Source organism: Colossoma macropomum, unplaced genomic scaffold (genome assembly GCF_904425465.1).
Source record: "Colossoma macropomum unplaced genomic scaffold, Colossoma_macropomum, whole genome shotgun sequence".
NCBI lineage: Eukaryota > Metazoa > Chordata > Actinopteri > Characiformes > Serrasalmidae > Colossoma > Colossoma macropomum.
In genome coordinates this window covers 3,617,037-3,641,189 of record NW_023494786.1, presented here as the reverse complement: position 1 = coordinate 3,641,189, position 24,153 = coordinate 3,617,037, and the positions used below count along the sequence as shown (strand labels likewise).

The window sequence follows — 24,153 nt, the reverse complement described above, 5'->3', positions numbered from 1 at the left end:
ATATTGTCAGTTAACAACACTGATCAATTGCGTGTTTCATTAAAAAGAGCATAATTAGTCTGGTTTAATTAGATTTTTTTCTGATGAATACTTTTACTTTTTCTCAAGTATTTTAGTGAGTACAGTTATATTTTTTCCCTTTATTTAGTGCTTAATAATAGTTCCTAAATCTCTTTTTTGGGGTTTAATTTCATTCGGAGCTCCTGGGCTGCTTTACTGTTGCTCACACCTCTCATTCTGAATTTCCAACAACTTTATTTTAGACCAAAAAAGAAAAGAAGAGTCTAACATACTTCAGCTGGTAAATGCTGGATTGACTGAGAAGGTCCACAGCAGTTCTGTGTCTTACTCAGCACTTTTTACACAATACTTTTATGCTCACTGAAGGCTTTTACTACTTTTACTTTTCAACCGCAGTCCGTGTTTTGAACTGCAAACCCAGTATGAGTTAGATCTGCTCTACTCGCCACTGTTTATAGACACTTTAGGTGCATTTTGGTGAGACTTTTATTTTGTAAAGCTCCACTAACGGTCCATTTAAACCACTCTTCACATCTCTATAAATCTAATAAATAAATTTGTCTCTATTTACGCTTTTATCTGTGTTTTATACCATTTATGAAGTTTGTTTATCGCGGTGGGTCTTTTTCCACCTTATATACTTCTTTGTTTTATTTTGTAGCCGGCAGGTTTTTCGGTAAGTCCCGCCTCCTGTATTGGGGGATTGGCTGGAATCACCTGCGCTGCGATTGGCTGGCAGGTGATACCAATAGGTAACCGATTGGCCAGCTGAGAAGCGGACGTCACCATAGCAACAGCGGAGCGCAGCGGTTAGAAACGTAAACAAGTTTATATGAATTCGGCTTTTATATTGAACTACACTGACATAGCGAGCGCTTTATGCCTGAATGTGCTTATAATAATTAAAAAACGCCAAAATATGTCATAAACAAACTCTCTGATAGGCGGGCTGCCGGCGAAGGCAAACCAACAGCCTATCACAGCGCAGGAGGTGGGACGCGTCCAGCCTATCACAGCGCAGGAGGGGCGGGGCTTGTGATGCGTTTCCCCCTATGATGCGTTTCCCGTTTCCCGTTATGCGAGTGGAGTCGGTAAGCGGAGGAGTAATTACTGCAGTAATAAATAACCAACAGTAAACAACAACAGCTGATTAACGGCCTCGGCGGAGCGCGGGACACGGCGAACACCGCCGGGGTGATGCGGCGCGTTCAGGTCTGAGCCAAACCCGGGTGTTCAGCCGCAGTATGGACGGGTTCCTGCGGTTTGAGGAGTGCGTGCGGGACTCGCCCTCGTTCAGGTACGCGGCAACCCGCACAGCCGGTAAACGGACACACGCCGGCGTTTATTTATCTGTTTATGCGTTTGTTCATTTGCGTTTCTTCTGACGTCACCGCAGGCAGTCGCTGGACCAGCACGAGAGTGACGTAGAAGAGCTGGAAGGTCGCATAGAAAAGGTGACGTTACTGCATTTGACTACAAACACTTACCTGCTTCCACACACTGGCCATTTTATTAGAAACACCCACCTTCTACTTCCACTAACTGGCCACTTTATTAGAAACACCCACCTTGTGCTTCTACTAACTGGCCACTTTATTAGAAACACTCACCTTGTGTTTCCGCTGACTGGCCATTTTATTAGAAACACTCGCCTTGTGCTTCTACTAACTGGCCACTTTATTAGAAACACCCACCTTGTGCTCACTGTCTGTCTGTCTGTCTGTCTGTGTGTCTGTGTGTCTCTCAGGTGGTGAAGCTGTGCAGTAGGATGGTGGAGGCGGGTCAGGCGTATGCAGAGTGTAATCAGCTCTTCCTGTCTGCGCTGGCCGAGTTCACACACTACCACAACAAACACACCGTCATATCGGTGAGTGAGGGTGATTTGAAGAACTTGAAGAACCTGTGAGCTCCATACACTCATTATTTCATGATTATATCGTTTTTAAGCAGTAGAACCCGAGAGGGAGTGTGTTTTCTCGAAATAACATCGCTGCTGTGATTTGGTCGCTGTAGATCATCACAGCCGCGATGTTGTTGGCGATAACACACTCCTCGAGTGTTCTATTGCTTTTATACAACAGTTAAATAAATAAAGTAATATATTAATAAACTGGGCCGTGAACGCGGCGTTTAATATGTTTTAATGTTCTCAGTTCCTTCACCAAATTATAGTTCCTTAACAAGCAGAGCTCCGCCCACTCGCTGCACAGCCGGCAGTTCGTTCTCCAGCTCCTTACACTAAATTCCCAAACTGTCATCACCACTGAGCAGCTTTTCAGTCGGCAGCTGTGACAGAAGAACAGCTAAACAACCTGGAAAAGTGCCACAATATCAAGTTTAGCTCAGTTTTGTCAGTTTTTGCCAGATCAATATTAATGTTGTTTTGTTCCAGCCAGTCTGTAAAGCATCTTACAGCCCATTTAGTTTGGCGAATGGTGTTGGGTTCATTTCTGGCTGATTCCAGGTTGTTTAGCTGTTCTTCTGTCACAGCTGCCGACTGAAAAGCTGCTCGGTGGTGATGACAGTTTGGAAATTTAGTGTCGTCTCATCTTCAGAGTCTGACCAAATCGGCTGTCGGTCAAATGTGCTCTTAAAAGTGTCCATTTTCTGTTTGTGGCAAAGTAAGAAGTAAAAACATTCAAATGGCTTGAGCGTCTCCTACACCTGTCAAAGTCGTTGCTTAGCAACGGCGTCTCAGCGGAGTGATACAGTGTTTGTGAAAAAAAGTGATGTTATGGTGAAGGCGCCCTGTCGTTTCCTATGGTCCACGATGTAGCTGCGATTAAGGGGCAACTTTATGCAAATGAACTATGATGCGGTGAAGTAACAAAGGCTACGTTCACATTACCAGGCTGAAGTGGCACAAATCTGATTTTTTTCCCTAATGTGACTCAGATCTGATGTTTTCAGGGCTGTGTGGACACAAATCTGATCTTTTCAAATCCGACCTGTGTCACTGTGTCATATGAGGTCCTAGATTGGATATGTATCTGATTCGTGGCCATGCGACCATGAGAATGTGACGCTCAGATCGGAATTCATGTGCTTTTTTCCCACTGCGCTGCCCCATCATTCAGCGTTACCATGGCAGCAGCGCCGAACAGACGTTAAAGCCTGTAAACGGTGGAAAAGCAGCTCATCTCACCTTTTTCTCCTTCGTCTCGCTCTAATAACGAAGCTGAGAGCTGATCAGAGTTAATGATCTTCTCAGCGAAGCTCGTTCTGCTCGTTAGTTTGTGCTGATGATGACGTTACTGAGTAGGATGAGCTCATGAGGGTCATTTCAGGACGCCGGTTCGTCACATTAATGACAGATTTGAGTCACTTACCTAAACGAGTGTGAACCATTGCGTCAGAAAGATCGGATCTGAGCAAGAAATCAGATTTGAGTAACGAGGCTTGTAATGTGAACGTAGCTAAACTTACTGATGGGCTCAAACAAAAGCCTCTGACCAGTCGTAGACACGGGAGTCCGAGGTCCCCAGCATCTCCTCTCTGAACTTTTTGTTCCCACCAGTGTTTCATTCCTATTCCCAACGGTATTGTTTGAAATATAGAGGAGAAACTTATAAATGTATAACCACGTTTCATATTTTATGCATATATATATATATATATATATCGCTGTTGTCAGAAGAAAACCTTCTATCTCCATTTTTGTCGTTTTTCAGTTTTTGACATAATTTGAAAATGCCTGTTTCCCTTTACATTGTTTGTGAATTTCATGATGAATGGACCAAAAGAAACAGCCCAAAATGACTTGGAAAGACGTCTGGTTCCATTGACTTACATTCTAAGTAAAGTAGGTTTTTTCCTTCTCCTGTAAAGTTACTATTTTGGAGATACGAAGTTTTCTTCCAGCAACAGGATATGTACAGTATATATTTTTACATTTTCGTGTCAGAGGAGCTCGACAGTGTACACGCCCACACGTGACAACCAGAGCTGCCTCGAACTCACCCACCCAAGACAGACTTGAGGCAATATTAGCGACCCGTCGCCTCCTAATATGCAACAGTATGTAACAGTGACTCTGTATGTTGTCTGTAGATCTGTGTTGTGATCAGTGTGGATTTCCAGAATGTAGTTCAGCTGAACATCCCGACGCAGACGCTGTATGAACGGCCATCGTGTGTGAGCTGTAGAGTCGCTGCCTCGTCACTCGAGTCCAGAACCCACTGACTCTGTCCCTTAATCTGTGTTTGTGTTCAGAATTGCCTGCGTCAGTTTAACCAGGGCCTGCAGGAGATGATCCAGTTCCACACAGTGAGTCACTCACTCTAATTACATTTGGGTTATAGATGATTTCATCACATTAAAGTCTCATATCTTTGACTTTTTTCGCTCTGTTCGATTCCAGAAATGTTCAAGAGTCATTTTTAATATTTTTACAGAGTGTGAAGTCCAGATTAACCAAAATGGCTGCTTCCTTTTGATGAAACCGAGGCTTTTTGTCTGTGTGGTTGTTGTGAACAGCTGTGAGCTGCAGGGTTCAGTTCACTGCTCAGGCAGGAATCAGAGAGTCTGTTATAAAACACCAATAACAGGCTAATAAGACGAGATTCATAAGTTCACATTCACCTGCCAGAGCAAACCGCTCCGGATGTGCTACATCAGTTAAATATTTATAGATAAAGTCTGTCCTAAATATTGTTTTACTTCACAGGTTAAACCATCTGCTAATGTATGTATGAAACAGTATATTAGATCTACAGCATATTTGTGTTTGAGAATGTTTTATATGTAATAATAATAATAATAATAACACTAATATCATGTATGCTTCTGTTCAGATGCTGCTGGATCAGAGTCAGAGGGCGATCACCCAGCAGCTCACTCACCTCCTGTCACAGTGCGTCATCACAAACACACTAAATCACCGCCTTTTAGACGAGTGTGTGATGCTGTCTGCACAGTGTAACGCGTGTGTGTGTGCGCGCGTGTTTCTCATGCAGGTTCCTGCCGCAGATGCGCGAGGCGCAGCGTGAGTTTGTGAGGATAGGGGGCGATGTGGAGTTGGCTGCAGTGAAAAACGCTCAGATCTCCCCGAACAAACCTGCAGAGGCAGAAAGAGCCAGTCACCTGCTGATCGCCACGCGCAAGTGTTTCCAGCACTTCGCCCTGGACTACTGCCTGCAGGTACACAACTACACGACGACACAACACACAACTACACAACACACAACGCACAACTACACACAACCACACGACTAGACACAACCACACAACCACACAACTACATGACTACACAACACACCTACACACAACTACACAACACACAACTACACAACACACAACACATAACTATACAACTACACAACCACACAACTGCATGACTACGCAACACACCTACACACAACTACACACAACTACACAACACACTACTACACAACTACACAACACACAACACAACTACACGATTACACAACACACAACACATGACTACACAACACATGACTACACAACACATGACCACACAACTACACACCACACAACTACACAACACACAACTACATGACTACACAAACACAACTACAGTACACACAACTACACAACAATACACTACAAAACACACAACTACACAACACACAACTACACAACACAATACTACATGACTACACAACACACCTACACAGCTACAAAACAATACAACTACACAACACACCTACACAGAACTATACAACAAACAACTAGACAACTTCACAGCTACACAACACACAACTACTCCCTAGTTCAGATTAACCCTAGCTCAAATTAGCCCTAGCCCAGGTTTGGCCCTAGCCCAGTTTAGCCCTCGCCCAGGTTTAGCCCTAGCCCAGGTTTAGCCCGAGCCCAGTTTAGCCCTAGCCCAGATTATCTGTATGTGGTGTGAATGATCTGAATGGTGTTTGTTGTCAGGGGGTTCTGGGTCTCTGCTGTTGTAAATGAAGGCCAGGTTATTTAAAGCGGTTCCAGAATATCCTGATATTCCGGTGTTCGGGCTGACGGTGTTGGCTGGGTGGTCTTCTGTCTCTGCCCTTTGAGACACATTATCAGTAAAAGCGTGAGGTGTTTGTGTGTGGTGGGGAACCCGTGCTGGGGGCGGCTGAACGCTGTAATCTCATTGGCTGTGTGTGTTTGCAGCGGTGAGGCAGTGAGAGTAAATCCCGGATGTGTTGGTCCTGGACTCGCCTCGGCGTGTGTTTACCTTTAACTCTGCACAGTGTTTACTCTGGATTACCTCTGAACTCCGCCTGGAACTCTGCCTGCTTTATTCTGGGTTTATCAGTGCAGGTTAGAACACAGTAAGGTTCCTGTGACTGTGGACACATTTAAATACCTTACAGGAATTCACTGCTCGGGGCTTCGTTTGGTCAGACGCACAAATTAGACAGTCAAACTGTGAAATCAAACCCCAGGATTAAACTTGCAGTGCAGGATTTGGCTTCTGCTGTCATTTCTGGCTCATGATTAAGGATTGAAAACATGTAGCTACATATGGGGCTGAGCAATATGACTTTATTTATCATTATCATGATAAATTGTGCCAGAATATGTCACTGAATGCTTTTCAGGGCATTTGATGGATGTCGTCAGTGTTTAAAAAACCTTCCCAACTGCATGTTTGAGAACAAAGACGCCATAATTAGTCCTGTTTATTGGATATGGGGCAGGACAGGCTGTGAAATGTGGAGTGTAAATAATTATGTTCATAATTTTTAAGCGTTGTTTTTTAAATGTTGCCTGTTCTAATGTATCACGTCAGAAAAAATAAATATTGTGTATCGGAAAACTGCTTAATGAATCGTGATATTACATGGTTATTATGTTTAGATTAAGTGACCCTTCTGAGTCCCACAACGGGGAAATTTCACCTCCTCATTTCACCCATCCGTGCAGTGAAACACCACATACACACTAGTGAACACACACACACTAGGGGGCTGTGAGCACACTTGCCCAGAGCGGTGGGCAGCCCTATCCACAGCGCCCAGGAAGCAGTTGGGGGTTAGGTGTCTTGCTCAAGAGCACTTCAGTCACATACTGTCGACTCAGGGGATCAAACCAGTGACCTTACGGTCACGGGGCTGGTTCCCAAACCTCCAGCCCACGACTATCTAAAATATTATATATTGTTGTCATACTGACCAGCTCTGGGTTCAAGGCTTTAATGTCCTTTATACAGGACGTTAATCTCTGAACCCAAATGACGTTACCACCAAGAAGGCCAAGACTAGCTCAGGGGCCGGATTCACGAAAACTTTCTTAAGAAAAAAACTTGCAAAGGATCTTACAACAAACACTAAGAAGTTCGGAAGAATGTTCTTAAATGTAATTCTTGATAGTTCTCTGATATTCTCTTAACATAATCTTAATTATTTTCTTAAGACTTTATTAAGGAAATCTTCAGTGTTTTATTATCTCGGCTATGTTGCATTTTACCATGGACCATAAACGATGCAAGATAGTTTGAATTTGTACGAACTGTTATTTCCGTTATTTAGATTAATCCACTCAGAGGAGCAAAATGAAGGAAAAACATCAAACTAAGTGTTTAAAAAATGTAGCAAACAAGATTTAGAGCTGATGAAAAAAAAAAACAGCCAATAGGAAAAAAGAGGCGGCGCCAAGATAAATTTAGGTCGTAGAGATAAGCTGTCGTAAAGATAAGAAAACATATAAGAACGTAATATTTCCAAGAATAACACTTATTCTTAGAATCTAAATAAATTTTCTTAAAATAGTTAAGAAAATAACAGAATTCTTAAAAAGTTGTTTGAAATGTAACAATTTCTCGTAATTTTTTTCTGAAGAATGAAGTCAAGAAAAACATTCTGTCGTTATCGTGATAAATTATATCACTTTTCTGAGCACATCGTATATATTTTTTATATATGTTTTTGGCAGTCGTGGGCTGGAGAATAGAATTTTATTTTTATAATAATAATAATATTTTTGTATATTTTTTACAAGCACCTTTTCAGATACTTAAGGACACCGTAAACAGAAGATAAAGATAACGACATTCAATAAAATAAATAATAAATAATGTGGTATAAATAACACCAATAATAGTACAAAGAGAATAAACTATTAGGTGCAGCCTAAATAAATTTACATCTGTGTCATCAGAAACTAAATATGAGAGAAAACAGAGTCATGAATTATCGTGATATCATATTTTCGCCATATCGCCCACCCCTCTTTTTCTTTACAGCACAGGTTTAAATACAGGACAGTAAAGACACTGAATGGTTGATTTTATCCTGAATTCTTTGGGGGGAAATGAACAGAACTGGGATGGACGCTGATCCTTTTTCCCTTGTCTTTCTTTTCCAGCTGAATAATTTCAAGGTTCAGCAGAAGCTGGACATCCTGAACTCAGTAAGTGTCCTGAGAAAAAGGGCTTGAATGTAAACCAGTAAAGACAGTGAGGTGTTGCTTCTGTCTTACGTGAGATTCTTCGTGTTTGTTGTGTAGGTGTTCTCTTACTTCCACGCGCAGTATACGTTTTTCCATCAGGGGTTCGACCTGCTGAGAGACCTCGAACCCACCATGAAGACGATGGCATCCGAGGTATGATTCTAACCCTAGTGTAACCATAATTATTAAACGGTTCTGGTCCTAAAATCCGATTGGCTGAGCCGCGTTCGAAGCCGTTGCGAAATCCACGATATACGCTCACTGACCGCCTCACAACAACTGGACTCTGTATCACTGCACCACGAAACACCCTTATGCTGTTAGTGGATAATCTTTGACTCTCATGCTGCTCGCATGGAGCACCGAGTGAACTGATGAAGTTTTTGTTTAAACTGAGCGGCTGCCAACTTATGTTCTTAACTAGAACTGGGCTGGTCATCTAGCTTACAGGCTACAACGAAATAATTAAGCAAGCAGGCTTGAATTAAAGTCCTTACGTTATGATTCACTGTAAAACGGCAGTATAAAAGTCTAAGAATGTCCCTTGAATGGATTACATGCTTTAAATGTTCGTCAAAACGTACTTATAAGGCGAAAGTCTTTGCATTAAACAGTGTTGTGTTATTATATCACTGTTGTCGGAGACAAAACCCTGTATCTCCAAAATGGTAACTTTACAGGAGAAGGAGAAAACATGCTTTACTTTTAATGTAAGTCAATGGAACCAGAAGTTTTGTCCAAGTAATTTTGGGCCATTTCTTTTAGTCTGTTTTTCATTCAATTTACCCACAATATAAAGGGCAACAGGCATTTTTAAATTATGTTAAAAACAAAAAATGACAAAAATGGAGATACGAGGTTTTCTTCCGACAGCAGCGATACGCTTATTGTTCTATGACAAAAAGTTGAAAAACATTCATAAAATGACTGTGTACAGCGGTGGGCGACCAAACGTTCTCCTCATTCAGCGTTCCATGGTTGCTTGGCAACGATACTGTACTCTTAAGGAACTACATTTCTTGGTAGAATACTTGTTTATGTTGATTATTATTCATAATAACTTAATAATAAAATTTTGTATTTTGTCGTATTTTATTTTGGCTGCTGTTTTATAAAAAAATACAGTGATTTAATCACAGAGAAGGGAGTTTTACTCCGCTTTGCGTTGTGCCTAATAACACCCTTCCCCGTGGTAAAATCACAGCAACGCACAGCCTCTCGTGGCTTATTGCTTTAATCAGCCTCACTGTGGACTCAGACGTACATAACAGGACCATTGTTGATCATTTCAGGTCACGTACAGCAAAACAAATCATTATCATCCAGCATAATAGTGGTAGTGTTCGTTCTGACGGTGGCCCTTCTCCATATTCGAGTCCCTGATATGAGTCCCTGACTGGTGCCTCAGTGTTGGTGACACCAGAATTAAAGCTGTAGTAGATGTTGCTCCACCGAGCTGCCTCTTTCTCAGTCGTGGTTGTATTTAGTGATTCGGTTTAAACATGAACTGAACTGAATGTTTTTTCTACAGCTGGCCCAGCTGTCCACTGAGTGTACGGCTAAGAGGAAAGATCTGGAAAACCAGCACCTGCTCGTCCAGCAGAGGGTGAGTAGCGGAGCAGTGCACAACTGCAGGCAGTCGAGATAAACACCGATCAGGCATAACATTCTGACCACCTCTTTGTTTCTATGCTCATTGTCCATTTTATCAGCTCCACTTACTATAAAGGTGCACTTTGTAGTTCTACAGTTACAGACTGTAGTCCATCTGTTTCTCTGCATACTTTGTTAGCCCCCTTTTACCCTGTTCTTCAGTGGTCAGGACCCCCATGGACCCTCACAGAGCAGGTACTATTTGGGTGGTGGGTCATTCTCAGCACTGCAGTAACACTGACGTGGTGGTGGTGTGTTAGTGTGTGTTGCGCTGGTACAAGTGGATCAGACACAGCAGTGCTGCTGGAGTTTTTAAACACTGTGTCCACTCACTGTCCACTCTATTAGACACTCCTACCTTGTCAGTCCACCTTGTAGATGTAAAGTCAGAGACGATAGCTCATCTGCTGCTGCACAGTTTGTGTTGGTCATCCTCTAGTCCTTCATCAGTGGTCACAGGACGCTGCCCACAGGACGCTGTTGGCTGGATATTTTTGGTTGGTGGTCTATTCTCAGTCCAGCAGTGACACTGAGGTGTGTAAAAACTCCAGCAGCACTGCTGTGTCTGATCCACTCAGACCAGCGCAACACACACTAACACACCACCACCACGTCAGTGTTACTGCAGTGCTGAGAATGATCCACCACCCAAATAGTACCTGCTCTGTGAGGGTCCATGGGGGTCCTGGATAATCGAACAAGACTTTGCGAGATGTAGCTGAAAACACAGGGTATAAATACTGAACAAAATGGCTTCTGATTAAACTCAGATGCATGATCTAAATCAGTATTCAGGCAATAGTGACCTCTGCTGGTGAGGAGGGGCGTTGTCAGCAGCAGATGTGACCGTGGTAATGTACTTATGAGTTATGCTAACGTAGCTGTGGGCTGGAATGTTACAGTGCACTGTTTGTGTTGACTGTTAGCCTGTAATAAGCCTGTGTTTGTCGTTTTTAAAGTATTTGGTCTTTGTTGTTTTGTTTATTTGTCTTGCAGTATTTGGAGCTTTGTTGTTTTACACTCTGGTGTTTGTTGTTTCTGTAGTGATTGGTGTTTGCTGATTTTGCAGGATGCCTGTGGCGAGTCTGTGGTGGTGTTGAGTCCGTCCAATGGAGGCGTCATTCAGGGCTACCTCTTCAAACGCTCTCGCAAGAAGAATAAGATGTGGAAGAGGTGAGAGAAAGAGAGATAGATTCCACTTTCTGGTTCTCTAATTGTCTCCACTAACCATTGTTTTCTTCTAATTCAGGTGCTGGTTTTCCACCAATAATAACCAGCTGCTGTACACAAAGACACACAAGGTAATCGCACACTGATTAGAGAGAGCTTATTAAATGTGTCTTAGATGTAGGAGATACAGCAGGTCTATAGAGTGGAGAATAAAGCAACTCTATGGAGTGGAGGATAAAGCAGGTCTATGGAGTGGAGGATAAAGCAGGTCTATGAAGTGGAGGATAAAGCTGGTCTATGAAGTGGAGGATAAAGCAGCTCTATGGAGTGGAGGAGAGAGCAGCTCTATGGAGTGGAGGATAAAGCAGGTCTATGGAGTGGAGGATAAAGCAGGTCTATGGAGTGGAGGATAAAGCAGGTCTATGAAGTGGAGGATAAAGCAGCTCTATGGAGTGGAGGAGAGAGCAGCTCTATGGAGTGGAGGATAAAGCAGGTCTATGGAGTGGAGGATAAAGCAGGTCTATGAAGTGGAGGATAAAGCAGGTCTATGGAGTGGAGGAGAGAGCAGCTCTATGGAGTGGAGGAGAGAGCAGCTCTATGGAGTGGAGGAGAGCAGCTCTATGGAGTGGAGGAGAGAGCAGCTCTATGGAGTGGAGAATGAAGCAGGTCTATAGAGTAGAAAATAAAGCGGGTCTATGGAGTGGAGGAGAGAACAAGTCTATGGAGAGGATAATAAAGCAGGTCTATGTAGTGGAGGATAAAGCAGGTGAGTGGATAAAGGATAGAGGAGGTCTATGGAGAGGATAATAAAGCAGGTCTATGTAGTGGAGGATACAGCAGGTCTATGATGTCTAGGATGAAGCAGGTCTGTGAAATGGAGGTCAAGGAACAGATGAAGGACACAGGAGGTCTATACAGAGGATAGCAAAGCAGATCCTATTGAAAGTTTTGTTCTGTAGATTAAATGTCATACAGTTCCGATCTAAGCTATGGTGGTGTTTAATGTATGTGTGTTTGTGTGCAGGAGCAGCCGGTGGTGCTGTTCGATGACTTGCGGCTGTGTGCAGTGAAGTCTCTGGATTCGATAGACCGGCGTTTTTGTTTCGAGCTCCTGAGTGTGCAGAAGTAAGTCAAGTGCACTCTGTGGGAACAAACTCCACATGAAAATGTCTCTATTTTCAAAGTTTTATCATCATTAGCCTACTTTTGCCTGATTGGCCAAACTCAGTGCGGCTGCCACATTCATTTGCATAAAGTAGAAAGCAGCTGATGTTGCAGGTGGACATATAGAATTCTGAATTAGTGTTAATGTTAGTCTTATTTGTCTGTGTGTGTGTGTGTGTGTGTGTGTGTGTGTGTGTGTAGGTGTTGTGTATTACAGGCGGACTCGGAGGAGTTAAAGATGGCCTGGATTGACGCTGTGCAGAGCTGCATTGACATCGCTTACCGAGAGAAAGTGTCTGAGAAAGAGTCTGAAAGCACTCAGGTACCGACAGCACACACACAGTGTTTTGGGTCAGTCTCACGAAACCATGTCCATAAATATTCAACTGTCAATCATCATGCAGATGTTCAAATAATACAGTTTTCATACAGTATAGTGGATTAATGGGACTCTGTAGGGTACAACAAAAACGTTTAATTATTCGTTATTCTATTTTTGCCATTTTTGATTCACTTCATCAAAATGTATTCACTGTTTTCCTTTTTAATATTTTTTTATAACAATGTATTATTTCACCACTTCATTATTTTTAATATTAAAGGCATCATATTAAAAATATTGTCAATGCAAAAAAAAAAAATACTATTAACAGAAATCTGTTTCAAATATATTCAGTCGTGGGCAAAAGTCTGAGATCACACTGTAAACCTGGAAATAAACAACAGACAGTATTAAAATTTTGGAAAGAAACTTTATGAGAAGTGAAATATTCGCTCTCCAAATAGTCTTTATACAAATGCATTGTTTTTAGTCTGATCTCTATAGTCTGACGACCCTCAGCTGGATCTGATCTGCTGATCAGAGACTTTTGCACAAACCTGCGGAGGCCCTGCAGCTGGAGAGCCGTCACTCAAATAGTTCTGCTGATCATATAGTTTGTAATGAGAAACTTTAATTAAACTTAAATTAAAGTAGGAACTCATTTGTACTAGAGCTCTCAGACCTGCGGACCCCTAATTGCATTATAATAATTAGTTTTCAAATTCTTGGTCCAAAAATAGTACAGAGAAAGTTTAAAACGAAAAGCTGGAAAAAAACATTATTTACACATTTTTCTTGCTGTAATGACAATTTGGTCTCATTACAAATCCAATTTAAAAGCATTAAATAATTCAGGTTTGTGTTAAATGATTAACCCTGGCTGCATTGTTTGTAAATCCAAAAAGAAAGTAAACATTGAGTTTCCGGGTCTCAGTATCAGTTGTGTTTATATTATAATAATTAATAATATTAACAGCCCTCTTGGTGTCCAGTGTCCAGTGTTTTGACTGTTCTGGTTCTGTCTGTCTGTGTTCAGGTGAAACCCTCACCCCCCGTCCCGGTTCCTGACCCCCCCTCCTTGCCGGCTGCTCTGGGCGTGGCTCTCCGTGGCCACGGTAACCGTCGCTGCTGCGACTGCGGGGAGGCGGAGCCTCGCTGGGCGAGTGTAAACCTCGGCATCACCGTCTGCATCGAGTGCTCCGGGATACACAGGTCATTAATAATCAATACATTTATCTGTTCTCCTTTAAGTCAGGGCTGAGTGACAGAGCCAAAAATATATCATATAATATATCATATAATATATTATAACAAATATTTTTCCATATCGTTCAGTGTCGTTAATTAATGCTTATTATTCTAAACATTTCTTAGTTTGAGTCTGAGTAGTATTTTCAACTCTAATGGTAACAAGAGGCTTGTTTTGGCGTAATATATATATATATATACATATATATATATATATATATATATATATACGTTTATATACTTATATACATGCATATACTTGTATACACTGTAGTTATATCTTTACATTACTTTTTTATATTTTATCTGTAAAGTTTGGTGAATTCTGGATAGTTATTATTTTTTTAAATGATTTTATCTGCCATATCAGAATCTTCTACAGCTGTAGTCAACATTCTGGACACATTATTAAATCTATATATAATTCATATGTAATCAATAGTTTTGTTTTGAACACTATTGTAGATGTTAAAGACTAACTCTGCTAACTGTCCCACTGGTTTGTGGTGTCGTGAGTGAACGGCTAGACTTCTTCTCCCTCTCTGTGTAGAGAGTAAAAGGCACACAGTGCCACCTAATGTACAAAAGTAGCACCTGTTGATAGTCCTTTCTGTTTATATTGGATTGATGAACAGAACATCATAAACATTGTATCAAATACACATCAAACGATGATGATTAGTATTAAAACGTTGTTGTAATGTGTTTTAGGAGTCTGGGTGTTCACCTGTCTAAGGTGCGTTCGCTCACTCTGGATTCCTGGGACCCAGAACAGCTGAAGGTAACCGAGCCGCCTCCTCAGACCTACTAATAGTGGCCTGTATTTATCACACAGTAAGGATACTGATCTGAGGTCAGCTTACAGCTTTTAAATGATACTGAATAGAATTACATGAACTGAATTACATGAAGAAATTACTGAGTTTTACTATCTGTAGAGTTTAATATGTTCTAATAATGATAATATCTCTGTTTATAAAAGAATTATGGAAATGTGTTCTGTTGTTGTGATTGAGGTCAGTAACAGAGTTTCTTTGATTTCTTTAACTAATCTCTTTAATTCTGCTCCCTGTAGCTGCTGTGCGTTCTGGGTAATGATGTCATTAACGGCATTTATGAATGTAGTCCATCTGACGGACTGGAAAAGCCCGATCCTCAGAGCGCTCGGTAAGGACGCAACAGTACAAACACAATAAACAAACTCCAGGAGGAATTACAGCTTAATCTAGACCTGGATTACCTGTCGCACACAGTGGATCACTTTATACCAGCAACTTATTCTGCATGCCCAACTTGCTCCAAGGCAACCAGTTTTCAAAAATTCTGCATAATTAAGTGGTTAAGATGTAAACGGACTCATTCAGAGTCGGTTTGGTGTGAAACGCTCCGTTCTAGATAAACTTACCGAGTCAGAACTGTTCACAGTGGTGGTGATAGGAACCAGACGTCCACCTCTAAAAGCTCCCTCACAGAAAGTTACTACATGAAATGGTTATGAATTCACTGCCTGATGACTGAGACACTGTTTTATGATAGTTTAGAGAACTTAAACTCCATTCATGGTGGAGGGATACATGCAGGGCGCTGTGAGGCAAAATAGTCCCCAAAGAAAACTTATTATTTCAGATTTTCCACTATTTTCATCATCAACATTCCATATAAACTCAGAAGACTCGTGTAGGTTCACTGGTGGTTCTGGATAGTAAATAAAATGTCTATATTTGTGTTGTAGTCATGGCGACCCCTGGTTCCTATCACCACCACTGTAAAGACATCTGAACCATTTCACACCAAACCACTCTGAGTCACTCTGTTTACATCTCACACACTGAATTATGGAGGAATTTTGGAAAATTGGTGGAATTCCCCTTACAGATTATAACAGGTTATAGATTATAAACAGTTCTTGCACCAATCAGGCCTTGTGGACGTCATGGAGCCCCACTGGTTACATTATGTGCAAATGACTGCATAACATAGAAAGAACAGATTAATACTAAAGTGTTGTATAGATGTTGCTAGGCGGTTGCTATGGTATCCAACGTGGTTGGTAAGGTGTTGCTAGGTGGTTGCTGTACTATTAAATCCACTGGTATCTTAAATCTTTTGATACCTTAAATCCATTGTTACCTTAAATCAGCTGCTACCTTAAATTCACTGCCACTTTAAATGTACTGCTACCCTAAATTAATTGCTGCCTTAAATTCACTGATCCCATAAATCCAGTGCCTCCTTAAATCCACTTAAACCTTTAATCCACCGCTACCTTAAATTACCTGCAACTTTAAATCTTTTGTTACCTTAAATCCTACTTTGCTAACTTAAATTGCTAAATTGCTAACTTAAATTCACTGCCACTTTAAATCTCCCGCTTCCTTAAATTAATTGCTACCTTAAATTCCCTGCTCCCATAAATCCAACGCCTCCTTAAATCCACTTAAACCTTTAATCCACTACCTTAAATTTCCTGCGACCTTAAATCTTTTGCTGCCTTAAATCCATTGCTAACTTAATAAAAATGCCACCTTAAATCCACTGATACCTTAAATCCATTGCTACTGTAAATCCAATGCAACCTTAAATCCACTGATACCTTAAATTAATTGTAACCTTAAAATCCAATGCCACTCGTATGTCACATGTAACTGTGAGATACGAATAGAATATGCAACTAGAATGGAAACTAGTATAGCTAATATATCAACTTCATTGTGTAAGTGGCAGTGGTGAAAGTGTAGATTTTGCTGTTATAGTTGCTTTTTCATATTTACCTAGTATGATTTCTTGTTCATTCACTGAATAAACTGCTCAACTTTAACATGATTGGTCATTCATTGTAACTGTCAAACTATTTAAACCTAAACAGAGAATGGATCTACTGTTAAATGAAGCTGAAGGATCCCAGACAAATGTGCTTTGTGAGACTCCACTCTCACACCTCTGTCTCGCTTTCTCTCTCTCTCTGTCAGTCAGGTGAAGGAGGTGTGGATTAGGAGGAAGTATGTGGAGCGGAGTTTTGTGAAGAAGGACTGTGAATCTGCTGATGCTGGTGAGCTCATTTTTATCATTGCTATTTTTGTAGATTGACAATGATATTGTTACTATTACTACATTTCAGAAATGCATATGGAAACATTGTGTGTTTGTGTGTCCATCCACTCTGTTTCCATAGAGACCGTGAAGCTGCGGGCGGGACAGAAGCTGTACCAGGCGGCGCTGGACGGGGAACTGGTCTCCATGGCAACGGCGCTGGCCCAGGGAGCGGACGTAAACTGGAGCAACCCAGATAAGGCAGGGCGGACTGCCCTGATTGGTGCAGCTATTGGGGTAAGCTCCACCCCTTTTTCATCACTTTTGTCCTGAGAGTGTGTGTGATTATAGTTGGTCACTGTGTGTGTGTGTGTGTGTGTTTGTGTGTGTGCAGGGTTCTTTACTGGCGTGCGAGTTTTTGCTGCAGAACGGAGCCAATGTGAACTACAGAGACCAGCACGGACAAGCTGCACTACACGCTGCGGCCACACGGGGGCACACCGGGTAACACAACATGCACATTATACTGTATGTGGCCACTTTTAGATCCACCTACTTTGTTTCTACACTGTTTGTCCAGTTTATCAGGTCCACTTACCATACTTTCTCCTAATAATATTTGCTCTGTGGTGGTCCTGTGAGGGTCCTGACCATTAATGAACTGGGTAAAGGGGGGGCTAACAAATTACACAACTGTAGAGCTACAAAGTGACCCTATATGGAGCTGATAAAATGGACAATGAGTAAAGATAAAATGGAGGTGTACCTAAAGTGGCCAGTGAGTTTTAGACATATGTTTTGTCATATATAATATACAGTATGTTTATTATTTAAACTATACTGTATGTTTATATTGCATTGAATGTTTATTATATATATTGTTATGTAAATATATTATATAAACTGTCTGTGCTATAAACTGTCAGAATGAGCTTTTAGGGCTCCTGTGAGAAATGGATTGTGACATGCTGTGCTGTGATTGGTCAGGCAGGTGTGTCTGCTGTTAAAGAGAGGAGCCAATCAGTACGCAGCGGATGAAAAGGGAAATGATCCGCTCAGTATCGCCATAGAAACAGCTCACGCTGACATTGTCACCCTGTGAGTTAGCAGTGTGTGTGGGTGTGGGTGTGTGTGTTAGAGTGTGTGTTACTGGTGTCTGTTGATTTTGAATAACTGTGTGTGTGTGTGTGTTTGTGTGTGTGTGTGTGTGTGTGTCTGTGTTTTACTGGTGTCTATTGATTTTGAATAACTCTGTGTGTGTGTGTGTGTGTGTGTGTGTGTCTGTGTGTCTGTGTGTGTGTGTGTGTGTGTGTGTGTGTGTGTGTGTGTGTGTGTCTGTGTGTTACTGGTGTCTATTGATTTTGAATAACTCTCTGTGTGTGTGTGTGTCTGTGTGTATGTGTGTGTGTGTGTGTGTGTGTATGTGTGTGTGTGTGTGTGTATTGCAGGTTGAGAATGGCGCGGATGAATGAGGAAATGAGGGACTCTGAGGGGTTCTTTGGATCTGTAGGTAAGATGTTCCCATAATGCACCATGGCAGGGCTGTACCTTCAGGTACATCATCCACAGAATGAGTTTCAGTGAAGTCCAACGAGATAAACTGTCCTGGAAAAACACAATATAAAACCCACAATCCAGTATGTGTTATAACTGTAGGAATCTGCTTTGGGTTTGAACTGTAGGGATCTGTTATGGGTTATGACTGTGTGCATTATGGCAGTGGTCACCAACCCTGGTCCTGGAGATCTTCCTTTCTGTGAAATCTAGTTCCACAGTCTGCCACACGGAAGAGTGTTTGTGCCCATTGCATTATTGGTTATAACTAGACGGATCTGTTATGGGTTATGACTGTAGGGATCTGTTATGGGTTATAACTGTAGGGATCCATTATGGTTTATGACTCTAGGGATCCATTATGGCCTATGACTTTACGGGATCCATTATCTGTTATTACTGTAATGATCCATTATGGGCTGTGACCATAAGGATCCATTAAGGGTTATGACTGTAGGGATCCATTATGGGTTATGACTCTACAGTATCCATTATGCATTATAACTCTAGGGATCCACTATGGGTTATAACAATCTGTTATGGGTTAGAACTATATAGATCCATTATGCATTATTACTGTACCAATCCGTTAAGGGTTATGACTGTAGGGATCCATCATGAGTTATAACAACAGGAATCTGTTTGGGTTATGTCAATAGGGATCCATCATGGATTATGACTATATCTATCCATTATGGATTATTACAGTAGGAATCTGTGGGTCATCATGGGTTATGACTATAGGGATCTGTTATGATTTATGATTATAGGAATCTGTTATGGATTATGACTATAGGAATCAAATATGGGTTACTACTACAGGGATCCATTATGAGTTATGACTATAGGGATCTGTTATGGGTTATCGTTATAGGGATCCGCTGTGAGCATTGCAGCTCTGTTCCCCTCCAGTTCTGTAGCTTTGATCTCTGTTTCTCTCTCTCTTCCTTTCTCAGGTGATGATGAAACATTCCAGGACATTTTCCGTGATTTCAGCGACATGGCGTCCCATGATCCCGAGCGCCTCTCCCGCAGGCAGTTCAGCCGCAGCACAGAGGACGGGGGGGTGGACGAAACCGCCGCGGGGGCGGAGAGGACAGCGGGAGGAATGGAGGGATGAAAAGACGGAGGAGCTGAGCTGAGGGGGCTGTTCAGGCTGTCCTGTCCAGAGTGGATTTAGCTGGCCCCCCGTTTGAGTCCTTTCAGTGTTCCGCTCGTAGCGAGTTTCCCGACGCTGTCGCCCTCGGCTTGTTTATTCAGGGCTGGAATTCTGTAAAGCTGCTCTGTGACGACGGCTGCTGTAAAAAGCAATACATACATACATTTCAACTGAATTGACCTGAATCGGTCTGAGGGCAGCTTAGAGTTGGGGTTGGGTTTGGGTTTAGGGTTGGAGCGGAGATTTGAGTTAAAGCTCTTTGGATAATGAGTTAGGTCAGTTCAGGAAAGATTGTGGGTGGGCAGTTCAGCGGCCTGACTGGAGCTACTGTGTCATTCCACATTGACTCACCAAGGACCTGGCAGGTCCCGTCATGGATTTCAATGAAAAAAACAAAGAAAAACGTTTCAATTTTTGAAAAACTGTTTTTTAATTATGTATTAATTTTTTTTAGCAATATATTAAGATATATACCATATGTAAACCAGTCCATTTACAGTGAAATATTTTTATTAGTATTGTATTTATATCCAGTTTATATTTCAACCCAGTTCGTTCTCAATATTGAGTATATCAAACTTGAGAACTCGATGGGGGCAAATAATTCACAACAAAAAAACTATTCGGAGCACAACTTTGATGTGCTTGGTTGCGGCAATGAAATAAATAGTATATAATATAATAATAAATAATAATATAGTATAATGAGTTTTTTTTTTACTCGCATTTCTTCACTGAAGTCAATGGCGTGACCTGCCAGGCCCTGTATGAGTTAACGTGCAATGAAACTCTGACTGAAGAGGCTGTTTGTATAAAGCTAACGGGGCACAACCTAACACTGGGTTAAAGATAACACTGATATTTTATGTAGTCAAACAGCTTCCATTAGAATGTGCTTCTGGTCATCTTCTCGTGTTCCCATAGCAACGTCATCATCAGATTTTCATAGTAATCAAACTTATATTGCTCCAGATTCACCCTGAGGACTGTTTCTTACCATAAACGTAACTTTTTCCATCACGAGTGTTTGTGATCAGTGAGCTGTGCACAAGTCACACCTATATTATTTTAATCTCCTCTCGGTATTTGTCATATAGCAGCGTTTAGAAGCAGATAAGCAGCTCACAGTGAGAGCCAGACAGGCTAAAGTACAGCCTCCACACGGGGGGGTTAGTTTAACACACTGTTACAGCTCAGACCACCAAAGCAAATAATCAGAGAAGTCTAGTTACCCCCCATATACATTTACAACAGCTGAAAGTTTGTATGCACAAATTCATCACAAAAGTACTATAGAAGTCCTGTAAATTAAAATATTATTATTATGCTGTTTTCTGCTCTACTTTGCATCAAAAATACATTTGCCGCAGTTTAGAGCTCCTTTTCAGCAGTCATATTTGTTTTGATGCAGATATGTTCATGTATTAAGGTTGGAAAGCTCGTCTTGTTCAAACAAAATACAATAATATTTAATTAATTGAGTTTTTCATAATTTTACCAGACATTTCATTGGCTGTTATAGCTCGGCCCTCAGTGTATTACAGTTATAACCTAAGAGTAGCTCAGCCGGTTTGCATTGGAGTCCCTGTAGTTACTAAATAATAAGCCTTAGTATGTAATAAGCCTGAGATTTTAAGGGGTTAACTTTTAGTTTTAAAGAAAATCAACAAAACATGTCATTTTACTGTCAGTCTATTACAGTTAGCCGTGCCTGTGGGGTAAGTTGGCACATTTGCACTCGCTCTGTTCCTTGCAGTTGAATTGTTTGTAAACAGCAGGTGCTGGAAACGTTTAAAATGATTTAGCCGAAACCAAAATAGGTTGTGCCCCGCTCTGCCCTGTTAAATGCTTTCATTGAACGGCGACGTCTATGAGGTGAACCTGAAAAACGAACTATTTTTTAGGTTTGTCAGTCAACCAGTAGTTGTATTAACACATTCAGTGCAGTAATAAACCTGCAATTTAAAAACAAAGGGATTTCTGTAAGAAGGGACGTGTATGCAGGCCTTAATGCTGGCTAATTAATCTGTATTTAGCTAAAAAAGACAGTTTGTTTAACCCATTCCTTTAGTCACAGTGGAAGTTTATTTCTGTATAAACGTTTAGAATGTCCATAAATGTGATATAGTAAATATGTATGTATTCTTTTTTTTACTTTATGGTCACTTTTTGAACCCTAAAATTGTGGCTACGGTTGATGCTACTGGGCTCGGTTTTTTGGGCCGTCGACGCTTTGATTATACAGCCGTGTGCAAAAGTTTGTGTACCCTTGGTCAAAAGTTTTGTTGATTTTCTGAGTGTGCAGAAGTTACCGCATCCTCTACAAAGACACACTTCTACATATTTTAGTACGTACTTGATGTTTATTTACTGAATTTAATGCCAGGGGCCACCAGCTGGCCCAAAGTTTTATTATACACCTCTATAACCTAAGAATAGCTCAGACGGTTTGCATTGAAGTCCCTGTAATTACTAACTAATAAGCCTTATTGTGTAATAAGGGATTTTAAGGCTTATTTTTTTGCTTAGAAAATTGACAAAACATGGAATTTGACTGTCAAAGTTTTGCACACTGTGACTGCTTATACTGTGGGGACTGAGCTACATGTGACTTATGGTTAAGTAAGTGAACAGAGGAACTGTCCTTTGACACTGGCCGAGTTTCTGAAGGAACTGTTGATGAGGGGTAGACGCTGAGAGTCTGTGAACGTTTGGATGCACATTCCAGGCCCTCCTGTTGGAGTGGCAGATCCCTGACCTTTGCCCTTTCATTTAAAGTCACTGTGCCTCCTGTCTTTTCAGAAACTGCTCTTACCAGGGAAGTTCTAGTGGGGAGAAGTGCACTGGACACTAGAGGGCGCTCACAAGAGTCCAGAATGAATGGGTTCCTGTGGAGCTTCAGGGCAAAAAGGCAGTTTGTAAATGGTTAAAGCTTTTTTAACAGACAAATTCATTGATTCTCTCAACACAGTGCAGCATAACATATTTCAACACTGCTGTTATGTATTTTAGCGCTTTCGCATTCCAGTTTCAGGACTTTCTAACTGTGTCTTATGTATGTTAATGACGTTAGTGAGCATGAACCACTTTCCTCAGCCAATGAGCTGATCAGCTCACCAACCAATCAGCACTCAGTAGCAGTAATGCTGAAGGGTATTTACTAAAGGATAGTATTCCCAAGGCTACACAACACCTACATAAGCCTTTCATGATGACTGACTTAAACCTTTATAGACATTCATAAAGTGTGAATCGTGAGCGCCAATCTCTTTACTCAGCTTGCCAACCAATCAGCACTAAGCAGCAGTAATGCTAACCAATCAGCACACGGTAGTAGTAAAACTTGCATCCTACTGCCTAAAACCTGTTTGCTGTAGAAAAGTGTAAATATGCTGATACGGCTTTCACGGCTACGCAACACTACATAGGCTTTTCATGACAAATGACATAAACCTACATTAATTTAGTTATGTTATAACTGAAGTTTGGGGGGAGGTACATGTCTGAAACCCCTCCTCCTTCCAATCTAACACCCTGTCAATTCACATCCTCACCTTTTGTTCCCGTGACAAAGTGTTCACAACCCCACTGCCACCCCATCTCCTCCCTGTTCCTCAGTCCTGCATCAGTCCTAATACAGCTATGAGGGGGTCCGGCCTTCTAGCGACAGGCAGAATCTGCCCAGAACTCCAGGCCAAGTTCTCAGAGTTCTCCCCCTCCCTCAATCAGTCACCCTTCATACTACCACCGCCATGTTGAAGGCATAATCCAAACCTGTAAATCTTTCCTAAAGGCTTATTTGTTTCATAAAGGCTGCTTTTGTCCATTTTGTGTTTACATATGAGTTTATAAAGGTTTATTTCAGTTATGTAGGAGTCGTGTAGCCTTACGAATGTTTTTACTTTTCCAAAAGTAAAGGAAGGTCCTTTATGAATGGCTAGAAAACATATTTATCCCTTTAGCTCCTTTCACTTCTGGTCATGCAGGACTCTCTCTGGCGCCCTCTAGTGTGTAGCACTCAAGCATGTGATATAAAGCCTCCCCCTAAACTGGCTCTGGTTCTTACTTTGCTCTAACTGTGGTTACTGATGTCACACTGAATGATGTTACATTAAACCGCACTGAAGTACAATGTCCTGCTTTTAGACGTAACTTATCCTGCTGGTCTACTCTGAGACTGACCACTAATGGACCAGGACTCACCCGGGTTTAAACGTTTGCAATAATGTCGACTGAAATCATGTAGTGATGTCTTAAAAATCTATAAAGTCTTTTAATATTAATACAATAAAATATATTTAATGCATCTGTGGTGTGAACATGTGGTTCGTGGCTTGGATGTGTGGAAAAACTGATATATATTCACTGGTCATTTAGATCCACCTCCTTGTTTCTACATTCACTTCAGTGGTCAGGACCCCCATGGACC

The 24,153-nt window shown here is 41.4% G+C and overlaps 1 protein-coding gene across 1 annotated transcript; it reads left to right on the top strand.

Annotated features, from left to right (window-relative positions):
- The first annotated feature begins 1,093 nt into the window (after positions 1–1,093).
- zgc:162872 (BAR_ACAPs and ArfGap_ACAP domain-containing protein) lies at positions 1,094–24,030 on the top strand. The gene is made up of 22 exons (XM_036557871.1): positions 1,094–1,318; positions 1,418–1,475; positions 1,769–1,888; positions 4,234–4,287; positions 4,815–4,873; positions 4,977–5,160; positions 8,341–8,385; positions 8,482–8,577; positions 9,956–10,030; positions 11,147–11,250; positions 11,327–11,378; positions 12,272–12,372; positions 12,613–12,733; positions 13,770–13,945; positions 14,693–14,762; positions 15,057–15,148; positions 16,951–17,030; positions 17,154–17,308; positions 17,406–17,515; positions 17,999–18,109; positions 18,460–18,521; positions 19,522–24,030. The coding sequence occupies exons 1-22, from the start codon at positions 1,266–1,268 to the stop codon at positions 19,683–19,685; spliced, it is 2,142 nt and encodes a 713-aa protein (XP_036413764.1). The 5' UTR covers positions 1,094–1,265; the 3' UTR covers positions 19,686–24,030.
- The last annotated feature ends 123 nt before the right edge of the window (positions 24,031–24,153 follow it).